At 36.9% G+C, this 13,966-nt stretch overlaps 2 protein-coding genes across 2 annotated transcripts; both read right to left on the bottom strand.

The window, feature by feature from the left end:
• Position 1: 1 nt before the first annotated feature.
• LOC141657052 (putative disease resistance protein RGA3) lies at positions 2–3,726 on the bottom strand. Its single transcript, XM_074464166.1, has one exon. It carries the CDS (start codon positions 3,706–3,708, stop codon positions 337–339), a length of 3,372 nt encoding a protein of 1,123 aa, XP_074320267.1. The 5' UTR covers positions 3,709–3,726; the 3' UTR covers positions 2–336.
• A 2,625-nt stretch (positions 3,727–6,351) lies between these two features.
• Positions 6,352–9,069, bottom strand: LOC141657049 (uncharacterized). The gene is made up of 2 exons (XM_074464164.1): positions 7,079–9,069; positions 6,352–6,887 (listed from the first exon to the last, which is right to left on the bottom strand). The coding sequence occupies exons 1-2, from the start codon at positions 8,319–8,321 to the stop codon at positions 6,844–6,846; spliced, it is 1,287 nt and encodes a 428-aa protein (XP_074320265.1). The 5' UTR covers positions 8,322–9,069; the 3' UTR covers positions 6,352–6,843.
• Positions 9,070–13,966: the final 4,897 nt, after the last annotated feature.

Genomic DNA, 13,966 nt, shown 5'->3' with positions numbered 1-13,966 from the left:
GAAACCATAAGTGATGTAACGGAGACCCAAAATTAGGGAGAGGCGGTGTGAGAGATGCATACCTGCAGGGCTGCAGGCGGCACTGCTGCAGAGTAATACTCAGTCAACACCTTACCAGGTCATGTAAATCCAAAAATAAGCAAACCATTTCAAGTCAATTCGCGAATAATTTACAGAATGATCTTGTAAACAAAAGTACAAGCATTAGGGCAAAATTTGTAATGTCGACCTTGGGAATAAGAGTCAAGACTCAAGAGCTATCGATAAAACACTAAGATTACACTTCAACGAAAAAAGGGTAAAGAGAGATGCATACTTGCTATCATCAGTGCTATACTATGGATATAACTGAAATGAAACAGTAGGAATGTGTTGAATAAGAGGCCAATCTTGGCCATCTGGCTGCTGACATCTTTTCTGCAGGTCCGGGCAGTCGATTATCTTAAGTTTCTGTAGAGATGTAACACCACGCAATGACTCTGAAAGTGAAATCAATTTCGGGCAGTCAATTATCGTAAGCTCTTGTAGAGATGTGAGACCATGCAAAGACGCCGGAAGTGATGTTAATATCGGGCAGCAAACAATTGCAAGACTTTTAAGCTGGGAGAGGCCATTGATTTGTTGGGTAAGCTCTGTCAAATTTGGGAGACCTGTAATAGATAAATGCTTAAGTGTACTTAACCAACCAATCCCATGAGGGAGTAACTCCAGCTTAGAAATGTCCGATAATTGCAAGGTCTGGAGGCTCTTTAGACCTTCCCAAGCGCTTACGCCATCAGTCTCATCCCATGAATCTAAATCTTCGCAGTTGTAGATTCTCAATTCTTCAAGGGTAGAGAGGCACTGAATCCCATCAGAAATGTTTTTAAGGCTGCCACAATCCTTTAAAACAAGTTCCTTGATCACGTATTGATATCTCAAGTTCAAGCTTAATTTTGGTTCAATAGATTCAATGTGCAAATATCTTAATTTTGGAGTTGATGAAGATGAGGACGGTGATGTTAGAATGGACTTCAGTAGTTCTCCATGGATATTCCACACAATCAGTGACTCAAGCTGTGGCATAAATGGCAATGTCATTAACTTGCGGCAGCAAAATATCTGAAGTCCTGTAAGCCGAGGGAAGACATAGCACTGCTCTAGTTGGAGACTGTCGGCTTGATCCAATTTTGACCAACTCTTCAGTTCTCCCATAAAGTTTAACGTTAAAGATTCCAAGGCCGGAAAATAGGCTTCATTACTGACCCTAACATCATCAACGTCTACATATTCCAAAGCTTTAAGCCCTTCAAAACTAAGATACTTCAGAAGAGGAAGCCGGCTAAAGATTGGCAGAGCTTGACAATGATCACACCGTTGGATATAGATTTTGACAAGTTTACGCATTTCAGATAACATCCGGCAAGGAAAACCATTTCCTCGGAGTCCTGAAAAATGCAAGTCTTTTAGACTTGGTGGTAAATGCAAGGACTCCAACAACAACTCCTCATCTTGAGTAGCAACTGCTGGTTGGTCCCCTTGATACTTGAAACAGAATGAGACAGAGGTTAACTGTTTCTTTAATTTTAAATTGGCAGCCTGAGCTTCTATCACAGCATTTGTACGCCATATACGGCATTCAATTCCCAATCTACCCCTGAGATTTAAGTCACCCAGGGTGTCTAAACCGTTGTTCTGGCCAATTATAAATCTATTCAGCTCTCGCAGAGATTTCATTCTTCCAAAATTCGGAGGTAAATCAGTGAAAGGGCATTCTCGAATTCCAAGGTGTCTGAGGTTCACCAATTCAGTAAAACCTCTAGGCAACTCTTTAAGGTCTCTACAGTGATCTACATTTAGTGTTATCAGATTATCTAACCTTGTGATGCCACCAGGAAGAAATTTGATAGGGCTTTGTGAGAAATTAAGGTACCTTAAATGTCTTAATCTCCCTATTGAACCCGGCACTGTCTCAATGTTACGGCTATCCAGAGCACGCAAGGACCTTAACCTGAAAACCAATTCTTCAAATGCTGATGCTGTTATATTATACCTTTTGAACAGCAAAGACCGCAAATTTCTAGCAGCAAGCAAGGATCGAGGGGCTTTGGTTAACTTCTCTCCTGCACAAAAATTGACATGCACAAGTCTATTAGTAAACTGTGCTTTTGACCCATCCACTGCAATGCACTCTTCACCAGCTACATGCTGAGCCAAATCATGGACTAAGTCATGCATTTTGCAGCGGATAACGTCAGCAGTATCGTATTCCTTAACATCCTGGAAAAAATTCCTCCTTAGCAACTCAAGAAAGTATTGATCCCCGACAGCCTCCATACCAAGACTTTCCTCAAATGGCTCAACATATCCTTGAGCCATCCATAGACGAACAAGTTCAGAATTCTCAAACTCGTAGTCCTTAGGGAACAATGAACAATAAGCAAAGCACCGTTTTAATGCTGATGGCAAGTAATCATAGCTTAGCTTCAGCACAGGCATGATATTATTGAGATCTATGAGCTTTGCCTTAGAGAGTTGAGCATCTCTAAATAGTTCCCATTCTTTCTCAGTGTGTTTTGAGTACAGAAGGCTTCCAACAACCCTGATAGCCAAGGGAACATTTCCGCAATTTCTCACAATCTCTTTACCAATTTGAGCCAAAGTTGGGTTACTCTCCTCTTGTCCATTTTTCAATGCTAATATTTTGAACAGATTCCAGGACTCTTCTTGTGTTAGAAGTCCCAATTTGTAAGCTTCAGGAACTGTGCCTACAATAGTTGCAACCACACCAGATCGTGTAGTCACAATTATTTTACTTCCACGATTACCACATCGCAACAAGCTTAAAAGATCCAACCACCTATCACGACTTTCATCCCATACATCATCCAACACAAGCAGAAACTTCTTTTCCTTTACTGCTGCTCTAATTTGTGACTGAATTTGCTCCCTTGAAAGACCCTGACAACCCCTATCAATCAAGGCGCTCAGAATTTTTCCTAAAACTTCATTATGATCATTTATTTCAGGTACACAAGCCCATTTAGCAACATCAAAATGTTTTTTAACCCTTTCATCATTAAAAACCAATTGAGCAAGAGTCGTTTTCCCTAAACCACCAAAACCCACTATGGGTATCACAGTAACACTATCTTCCACATACTTGGGATCAAAAAGCATATCCAGGATGTTGTTTTTATCACTATCCCTACCAATGACACTGTCTGCTTGAACAAAAGAGATCGTTTCCCTTTCAACTACCAAACGGCTAATTGGCCCTTGATCTGCAAGACATACTCTTAAGTTCAAGCCATCCATTTCCGACTTAAGGCCATCAAGTTCTTCCCTAATTGACTTGATCTCTTGAGCAATTTTTCTATTAAAGCCAAAAGGGTAAGAGCAAGAGAATGCAAATCGTACCTTGTGAGCCAGTTTGGCTCTATCCGCTCGCTGTTCGCTGCAGTTAATGGTGTAGACCTCATCACACAAATCATCAGCACGGTAAAGCACCTGCCTCAGTCTCCCAATCCACTCTTTGATCACTTCAATGCTCTCCTGTTCATGACGCTTTTCAGCATCATGAACACGAGCTCGAATGAACCTTATGGTACCTTCAAGCTTCTCTAAGTCACGCTGTGCACCCCAACTGGATACGACTTCCTGAAAAGCATGTTGTCCCAAGGATACCAATACTCTCTCAACAATGTTGAACAGGATACTCTCTGCCATTTTTGTGTTTAGTCACTGCTCTTAATACTCTCTTTGCTCTGTTAAGATCTTAAATATTTAGCTTTGGTGCCTTTTTGCCTGTAATATATCTATTAGAATCGTTTACAGAATATATGTCCTAGGATCCTTGACTAATGGTCAAATTATGACTCAGACAACTGTCTGTTGTCTCCTACTCAATATTTTACTTCCTTTGTCCGAATCATTAGTTTTCCTTTTTATTCTTTGTGACGAGAATTTTAATAAAAGTAAACAAATGATTCGGATTGAGTATAATGCAAACAAACATTTTTCGTACAACCGGACATGTGCCGTGCTTTGTAAGGCGTGTAACCCTGCTTAATAAACAAACAAGCATTCCCATATTCATTAATCATTACCCTTATTTTATTACCTGAATTTCTTTTATCAGATTATTTGTTTATTAGCACGGCTCCACTGCTCCACGCCTTACGAAGTATCACACATGTTCAGCGTACGAATAATATTTGTTTACATGCATAAAACAAGAGACCGCAGATACCAGTGCATTTGTAGACTACTGGTTAAGCCTCCTAGGCCAAATTAATTTATACTTCCTCCGTTCCATATGATAGTTTACGTTTGCTTTATGCACGTATGCCAATACTTGTTTTCTTTTGTTCATATCTTTAGTTACATATTATTAAAAATTATAAAAATTTGATATTCATAATGTACTCGGTAAGACAATTTAAACAAGATTTCACATGACTATATTTTATGTTATACATTAGAAGTTGTATTAAAGATTCTTCTCACTTATAAATAGTGCCCAAAAAGCAAACGTAAACAATTCAATGGAACGGAGGAAGTATAAATTTCGAGTCCGGAAATATTACAGGAAACAAGGCACTACAGTGGAATACTAAAGATCTTACCATAGCAAGATCATATAACCCACTTTTGCAAGATCATATAATGAGATTTAACTAATGTGTCTAAGCGTCTAATAGACTACTTCGTCCCATCTAGCTTTTCCGACCATATTATATAGTGTTACCGAAGCTTGGTTAGAAGTATAGGTTAATATTTCCAAATGCTAAACTTGGGTACTCAGAAAAACAAAAAAAAACATTTTTTTGGGGAATAAAATGAAGTATTTAAGTGTCAAACCCACGTCCAAGTGTTAGACTCGAGTTTCGGTGACACGGGCACGTGAGGTAATATGATGAGCAGAAGTAATATATACTACATCTTGGCCCTGATTTTGCTCTGTGGTCGTATGTAGATGTGATAAATCAACTACTCCCTCCGTCCCAGTCATTTGTTTGTCTTTTTTATTTTTTGTGAGGGATATTTTAATCAAAGGTAAACAAACGATTGGGACGGAGAGAGTACAAAACAAATAACCAAATAAAGGATGACCTCTCCATTGACCTGCAAATCTGCAACTAAGAGGATAGTGGAAAGAACTTGCCTGAGCATGTTAATTAATCAGGATGCTGTGAACAACTGCTATTTGAATTTGTTCCAACTGCTATGAAAAGATGGAAATTGAAGAAACCAAATGCTACAGTACCCAGGAGCCCTGGCACAGAAAGAGAATCGTATACAATAATGTCTCAAATATAAAGCTATAGAACAATACAATAGTTCAAAGAACTCATCCAAACATCATCTAACTTATTGAAGATGAGATGATATTACAGTACCAAAACTAATGAACTAATATAGTCCCTGAATCAACACAGTTTTCTGAAAACTGAGATGAGGTGAAGGACATATAGCATAAAGTTTGAAATACTCCGGAACCAAAAATGAGTATTACTGTATTATACTAAATCATGGTGCGGCCAATCATCAGTATCACAGTACTTTTTTCAATGTTAGAATACATCCTGATATCTGAAAGACTGAAAGTACATACAACTACAAAACCATGATTAGTTAAAGAGAGTACATGTAGGAAAAGAGTTGTGATACCACACTTCGTATTACATTCTCCAACTACACGTACATACTCGCAGCTATTGTACATCAAAGGCTCAATAAATTGTGATACATGCTTACCACACTATTGCACAGTTGATTGTGAGCCAGCCTGCAATAGTCCCATCAAACTGACAAAATCATTCTCTTGTCTGCCTATAATGATCAGCAAAGAAAGCAAATCCACCAAAGCTCTCTAGGAGCCTAGATCATCTAAAATTACTTTAGAAAATACTGTTTGCTAAAAGCATACCGCCAAAACCAGTAAACATTGGCAAAAAATGTCAAAAATTAGTAGAAAGGGGAAATAACAACAATTAACATGAGACTTATTTCATAAACAGTCTGCTTGATCATCCCAGGTGAAAAGAAAATCCATGTCGGTGACACATTTGCCACCATAAACAGAAGAAATGTTGAAAACATGGACATCTTAAACTAGACTACACAGGAAACCAACATACAAATAGAATACGTCTTCCAAATCATGAATGGATCTTTTGCATTCTGCAATCTATGTATGCTAAAAAGTTTACACCTCACACCTTTCCCATCATCACAGTTAATGGATATCGAAACAAACATTTTGCGGGTATGATAGAATGAGGAAAAGGTGTTCGCTGTAATCAACTGAAAGAAACATTAAGAAGCTACAAGAGTCAGAAGCATGAATAATTTATTTCACCAAAAAAATATTACGAAATCCGAACTGGACCATACAGCCCCATGTCATTTCTCTCAAAACTGCAGGAAAGCTTTGTCTATATCTCTTACAATATGAGTTTATCTAGTAGTGTGATCACCAGCTGCAAAGCATTTATTGTTCAAGACAATTACAAACATTGTGAAGCCTTTCTCATTTCATTAGCATTAAGAAATCAACTGATGGTCATACAGAAGATGTGATCATTCGGAGCAAATATAATGTTTTCTGTTTTCTTGGATACTTCTGTTACGACTTGCATCCCTTAGTAGAGCTCTCTCTCAAAGCTTTTTATCATTAATACAGGTATCTATCTACGGCTAACTCTATACACTGCTGCAACCACTTTGCTACAAGAAAAGAGAACAGATCACAGGTTTCTCCCAGCGGCCCAACTACTTTACTAAGCCATTGATTTGTGTTAACACTGTCGCAATAATCTTACTTGCTTAGCCATGTTTTCTTGGCAATCACACAGCTTCTCAATTACCATCACAATGTGCTTGTTTCATTCTCTTTTCTTCCCCTGATAATAGTAAACGAGTAAAATGTTTAGTATAACTTTACCAATTGTTGCTCACAATTTTGTCATCAGAACTTCAATGCACAAATAATTTGACAGCTAAAGATAAGTTTAGAAGCACAAGAGAAGGAATATGGTGTAACGCATCAGTCATAGCCATTAATGCATTATAAAAACAGCAAAGAGGCACATACCATCATACTCGAGAAAATACTTTTGAAGCAAGGCTTTGTCTTTATCACTAACATCATGAGCAGTGAGCAAGTGGAGAAATAAAGAGGCAGTGTTGGCATCAACAGCAAATTTTTGGTTCCTCATAATGCGAAGATGTTCCAAAGCCAAGGCAATATCATTAGAATTTAGAAATCCTTTGATAATTGTATTATAGGTGCGTTCGTTTGGCGAAATTCCATTGTCCGCCATCTCCTCTAAAATTTTGGTTGCATCACCTAACAATCCCTGCCTACATAAAACTTTAATTTGAGTATTATAGGTAGCTGCATTTGGCCGCAATCGCTTGGCTACAAGAGTAGAGAACACCTGTCTTGCTTCAACTAGTCGCCCAGCTTCACAAAGGCCATTAATTATGGTATTATATGTAACAATGGTAGGGGCCACTCCATTATTTTCCATCTCCTTACGTAAAGAGATCGCTGTATCAATTTGGTCATTTCTTAAAAAGCCGTCAAGCAATGCATTGTAAGTAAACACATTGGGTGCCACCCCTCGATCTTGCATCTCTCTAAAAAGTTGGATTGCAAGCTGGAGTCTCTCACCCTTGCACAAGGCACTTATGATGGTGCTGTAGGTAAAGACATTAGGGGTTATATGTGTTCCTTTAAGATGCATGTCTTGGAGCATCTCCAAAGCTTTGTCAACCTTCTTAGACTTGCAATGTCCATTGATTAAGCTGTTGAAAGTCACAACATTAGGTATAACACCATTTTTCACCATAATATCAAGGAGCTTTTCTGCCTCCTTCATCTCGCCGCGCAAACAGTACCCATCCAACAAAGCATTGTAAGTAACAATGTCAGGGTGCACACCTCTCTCTGTCATAAATTCAAAAATAGCCCTTGCTTCATTGACCTTTCCATCTTTACAGTACATGTCCACTAAGGTGTTGTAGGTTTCATTGTCAGGAGCAATGTTGCTGTCCAACATCTCAGTCAACAATGTCTTAGCATCATCCCAATGCCCTAAACTACAAAGTCCTCGAATTAAGGTACTGTATGTGACGACGTCGGGTAAAATGTTCTTGGCTATCATCACCTTGAAAAGACTAAGTGCTTGAGGTAACAAGCGGTCTTTACAAAGACTATCAATGATGGTGCTATAAATAACAACATTAGGTTTAAAAGGGGCTCTACATTCCATATTCTGAAGCAAGCGTAGAGCACCAGCATTGTCGCCAGATTGGCAAAGACCTCTGAACATAGAACCGTAAGTAACAAGGGAGGGTTGTATGCCAAGCTTGACGGTTTTATCTAATAAATTTAACAGCTTGGTCCAACTTTTCAGAATCAATTAGTCCATTGAGTAAAGTAGTGATAACGACAATATTAGGTGGATATCCAAGCTTAAGGTTCTTACCCAGAAGAGAGAAGGCAAAATCAAGACGGCCCAATGAGCAATAACACTTAAACTAGAATACCATGGAAAGCATATCGGGACGGTGACCGGAAAGTTGAAGGTGATTAAAGAGGGTAATGACAGTAGAATACGGGGGGTAGGGTTTAATCTTGGACATGGCAGTAAACAGCTGATTGAAGACGATAATAGACGGGCGAGGACGAAGAGAATCCAATTGATGAAATATCGAAACAGGAATATCAATTTTAGTAAACCCTAATCGACATTTTTCTCTAACAGAATCCAGAAATAATTGGGGATCGTCAACAACATGATAAAATCGATAGCGAACAAAATTGGAATGAAATCGAAAAGGGTAGAAATGAAGAAGATTACCGGGTATGAATCTGAGCATGTTAACAATCGTCAAAATTAATTAGGGCAAACAAATTGGGGATGAGCAAGGTTATAGTGAAGAATTTATACAGTACACTTTAAATCTTCCAACTTATAGACATTGTTGAACAAATTGGGGATGAACAAGGTTTTAGTATGAAATTGGATTGAACTGGGGGAGTGTTTGCAAGGTTGGGAAAAATATTGGTCCTTGAAGATTGAATGACCCGACCCGAGTAACCCGACATTTAACTTGTAAGTGGTTGATACTCGAGCGGAGGACCTAAGTAGACCTGGCAAAATCAACCCAGCCCGAAAGCTTGACCCGAGACTCGGAATTGCCCCGAACTGCCGCACCTGAATGGCACCCGAAATCGGAATTAACCCGACCCGACCCGAAAATGACCGGAGCTTTCATAGACACGTATTAACCCGACTCGAGATAACCCGACCCGAAACTACCCAACCCGAAAATGACCAACAAAACATAACTTTAATTGGCCCCAAAAGACTTAAAATGCCTTTTTCCTTCTTAATCATTGACCCGAAAATGACCCAACCCGAAATGACCCGATCCGCTTGACCCGAAACAACCCGACCAACAAACCCGAAATAGACCCGTAAACTCGAAATGACCGAACCCGACCTAACCCGAATATTTTAGTAACCCGAAATGACCCGACCCGCTTTGGCCCGACCCCGACCCGTTGACCCGATTTGCCAGGTCTAGACCTAAGCATGACCGATAACATAAGTTGGCCCGAAGCTATATGTGCCGACCCGAATATATATTGTTGCAAACTGACCACTATACCTCAAGAATTTGATAATTAACACACCTAAAAAATGACCCGATCCAAAATAGTCTTTACCAATCCGTTTTGTTGCAAATTGAAATGGGTCGCTCCGAATTGACCAATCTAAACCCAACTCTTAATTGACCCATTGCAAGGTCTAGTTTCTTGTTTTCCTTTCTTTCTTCCGGTTAAAAGTAACATTATCGATTAGGTGATTATCGATAATGTTGGTCAAATTATCGATAATATAAATTATCGATAATGTTGGTCAAATTTAATAAAGAGTATAGAACAAGTTAATTGCGTAAACTCTTCTTAAATTTGACCCAACTTTTTTTTTTGGGTGGTGCTCATTCATGGACGGGTTTTACTCTTTCATGGACATAGATGACTAATTTACCCTTCCCACTTCAACACACATCCATTCAATTTCAAGTTACTCCCTCCATCCCCTAATTCCCTAACCAACACCCCCCATGCTCCCACCAGCCCACAACCCAGCCACCACCCCTACCCCCACCCGCCTAGACTTGTCAAGATCCGCCTTTTCCCCCACTCATCACCGCCACGTCGATACTAAAATTATCAAAATTGAAGAAAAAATTGTAAACAAATCCAATAAATTGTACAATAAATTCAAATAGACAAAGTTCTAATCGCAAAATACTACTATCATGAAACTAAATTTATCACAATTGAAAAAAATTGTAAACAAATCGAAGAAATTGCAAAATACTAGTGCCGCTAAACTAAAATTATCAAAATTGAAGTAAATTGTAATCAAATCGAAGAATTACACGGAATTAGATTATCCAAATTCACACTTCAACACACATACATTTAATTGAGTAGAAACAATAATTCATGTAATTTGTCCAACAAAATCCAATATTGGCTTATTTGATGAGTGGAGAAAAAAAAAGAGAGAATTTTTAGTTCTCTTTTTTTATGAAAAGGGTAATGAATGGAAAAAATATGGAAAAATGTCCATGATTAAGTAAAACCCGTCCATGAAAGAGCAACTACGTTTTTTTTTTGAAACAAAATTTGACCCAACTTAATTGACCCACCCACCTTATATTTCTGAAATTGCTGAACAATTTTGTCTTGGGTATGGATCAAATTGAGCACAAGTCATTTATAGGCAATGACTAATTGATCTAACCTAAAAAGTTTTTATTCAAGTCGACAGGTCCCCTGTAAGTTAAGTCATGTTCGGAGACTCCATGGGTCCAAGGTCAAAATGATGGTTACCGGAAAGAATGACCATGGTAACAATGTCGCAGCTAAAACAACCACGAAATTGGAAGTTTTCTTAGCAAGTTCATTCATTAAAGATCTCGAAAATACAGGATCCGACTTCAATAACCCGTACTACCAAGCTAAGATAAGAAAGGAAATACAAAGGAGAAACTGAATGTAAATTTCTTAGTACAGAAAGACACCGATGGTAATACTATTACTTTTATAGGTAAAGAAAGACACTTAATTTCAATAACCAGTTTTCTTAATACTATTACTTTTATCAATGGGTCTTGATATAGACGTGTGGGCGAACAGACGGGTAAAGACCTCTAATAAAATGGATAGGGAGACAAGGTGGGGCACATCCCATGTGCTTCCCACTTTATTGCAAATGGGTATTTTGTGAGGGGAAATAGTATCCGTCTATACGTATAGACGGATAGTGTCCGTCTATAATGAGAATTTGTGTACTTTTATAGCAACTGACACTGCTATGAATGGACTTACAACGATGTACAATAATTTCGATTGATGAGCTAAATATCAAAGAGGGGATATCCCTACACTCGTATGTAAACAAAGTGCTCCGGATAAGGAATGCATGGAATGCACGTTGCCGCATTTTCTTGCAATAAAAAATGTAAAAGAAAAAAAAACAGTTATACATTTTATTATGTTTTTTTATGGATTCGTTATCAATTTGAGTTCGGTTGGGTTTATTTACATAAATGTGACCTCATGTATAGGTAACTAGTCACTAGGTGTATTATGAGAACATAAAGTTAAATAGTACGTTTTATTATGAGGTTAAACGAAGTTAAGATTATTATAAGAAGGCCACTTATAATTTTGAGTATTCTTGTAAAATAACTCAATAATGAATTGGTTAAAAAACAATAATTTCGATGATAATTTGCTTTAAAAGAAAATACAGTGAGATTACAAATATTTTCCTTTAATTTTTTTATATCAAATATGGGTACAACTATTGAATGCTTCGAAAGCAACTGGCACTGCTGTGAATGGACATTTACAACGTCGTACAATAATTTCGATTGATGAGCTTATATATATATATTGTCATTAAACGTAAACAAAGTGCTCCGGATAAGGAATGCATGGAATGCACGTTGCCACGTTTTCTTGCAATAAAAAATGTAAGAGAAAAAAAAACAGTTATATATTTTATTATGTTTTTTATGGATTCGTTATCAATTTGAGTTCGGTTGTGTTTATTTACGTAAGTGTGACCTCATGTATAGGTAACCAGTCACTAGGTGTATTATGAGAACATAGAGTTAATAGTACGTTTTATACGAAGTTAAGATTATTATAAGAAGGCCACTTATATTTTTGAGTATTCGTGTAAAATAACTCAATAATGAATTGATTAAAAAACAATAATTTCGATGACAATTTGCTTTAAAAAAAATACAGTGAGATTACCAATATTTTCCTTTAGGTTTTTATATCAAATATGGTACAATTATTGAATGCTTCGAAAGCAACTGACACTGCTGTGAATGGACATTTACAACGTCGTACAATAATTTAGATTGATGAGCTAAATATTAAAGAGGGGATAGCCCTACACTCGTACATAAACAAAGTGCACCATATATATATATTTTGTCATTAAGCGTAAATAAAGTGCTCCGGATAAGGAATGCATGGAATATACGTTGCCACGTTTTCTTGCAATAAGAAATGTAAGAGAAAAAGAAATCAGTTATATATTTTATTCTGTTTTTTTATGGATATTTTATTATGTTTTTTTATGAATATTTATATTCATGATGATAAATATTCCTTTTTTATAGAAAAAAATTCACAAATATTTGAACTTTATTTAATCGAAAAACAAAATTCAACAAAAAAAAATAAACATCAGTAGTGTCATTGTATTTTATTCTTCGTCAAATTGTCCTCAAAATTATTTATTTTTACAAATTTACTACCATTTTGCGATAATAAACATTTAGGTTGGGTTGAATGGTAAGGGGTCAATTCGGGTTTTGAGTCAGACCTGGATCCTCACTTTGGGTACGACTCGGGTTATTCGGGCCGGTCAATTTTGTCAGATTTATAAATTGGTAATTTGGTATATATGTTTCTAAATCAAAGATATTGTAAGGAAAGTGTATGAAAAAAGAGCTACTTTTTTCGGAAGTTGTAACCATTACTTTTTATCGTCAAAGTTTATTCCGTTGTATAGTTTTGATTCATAACTCCTGAATACGAGTTCCGAAAAACAATGTATTTTTTTTTCAAATAAAAGATTTCGTCAAGACGACTGATTTGAAAAAAAAATATTATTTTCTTAAAACCTATCCAAGAGTTATGACTAGTTGTTAATTTTTTTTTCAAGAAAGAAAGGGTGTTAGTGGGAAAATGAAATTATAGAAGGATATATGTGATTAGGGGTGAGCAAATTTAGGTAAGGACCGGAAAAATAGACCGAATCGAACCATTTGGTTTGGACCACAGCCGGAACGAGAGTAGCACACACTGAATATTAGGTACACCAGGTGTAACACGTCATCGTACACCCTACCCAATAAGAATATTAGAATTAGTCACACCTTCCATAAATAATAAAGCAAAATCTAGGTAGAATATGAACAAAGGTTAATAATTGATTAGGGTGTACGATAACTTTATACACTCGGTGTACCCAAGAATTTTTTTTAAATTATGAATCATAAATGATTAACGTATTAATTAGACCACTTAACACTATTCTATTTCATATAAAATAAATTTTAAAAGATAAATATTGGTATGTCAAGCGACAAGCAGGGATGGAAAAACAAAACCATATCTATAAACGTATTAAATATATATAATCATGATAATCAGATAAAGTATGCAACATTTATTTTATAAATTTAGTAAATAGATTTAGTTTTTAAACAATTTCAATAATCCGTGAATTTGCACGGGTGTTACACTAGTTGTTTTCTAAAGCCTGTGTTATTAAATGTTTTGATGCGCCCCATTTTTTTGCCTGTCTTTTTTGCCCATCAGACTTGTATTATAGCCAAACAACTCGTATCAATATGTATAGCTAGG

The sequence above is a fragment of the Silene latifolia genome, chromosome 5 (assembly GCF_048544455.1).
Source record: "Silene latifolia isolate original U9 population chromosome 5, ASM4854445v1, whole genome shotgun sequence".
In the NCBI taxonomy this organism is placed as follows: Eukaryota; Viridiplantae; Streptophyta; class Magnoliopsida; order Caryophyllales; family Caryophyllaceae; genus Silene; species Silene latifolia.
The sequence above is the reverse complement of the archived record's forward strand: the minus strand, read 5'-3'. Positions and strand labels throughout refer to the sequence as shown.

What these genes read in the sequence shown, in the direction of transcription:
- LOC141657052 (XM_074464166.1), bottom strand. Translation starts at nt 3,708, where the DNA reads ATGGCAGAGAGTATCCTGTTCAACATTGTTGAGAGAGTATTGGTATCC.
- LOC141657049 (XM_074464164.1), bottom strand. Translation starts at nt 8,321, where the DNA reads ATGTTCAGAGGTCTTTGCCAATCTGGCGACAATGCTGGTGCTCTACGC. An exon ending in GTATTTTCTCGAGTATGATG is followed by an intron (nt 6,888 to 7,078) that starts GTATGTGCCTCT and finishes TACTATTATCAG; the next exon opens with GGGAAGAAAAGAGAATGAAA.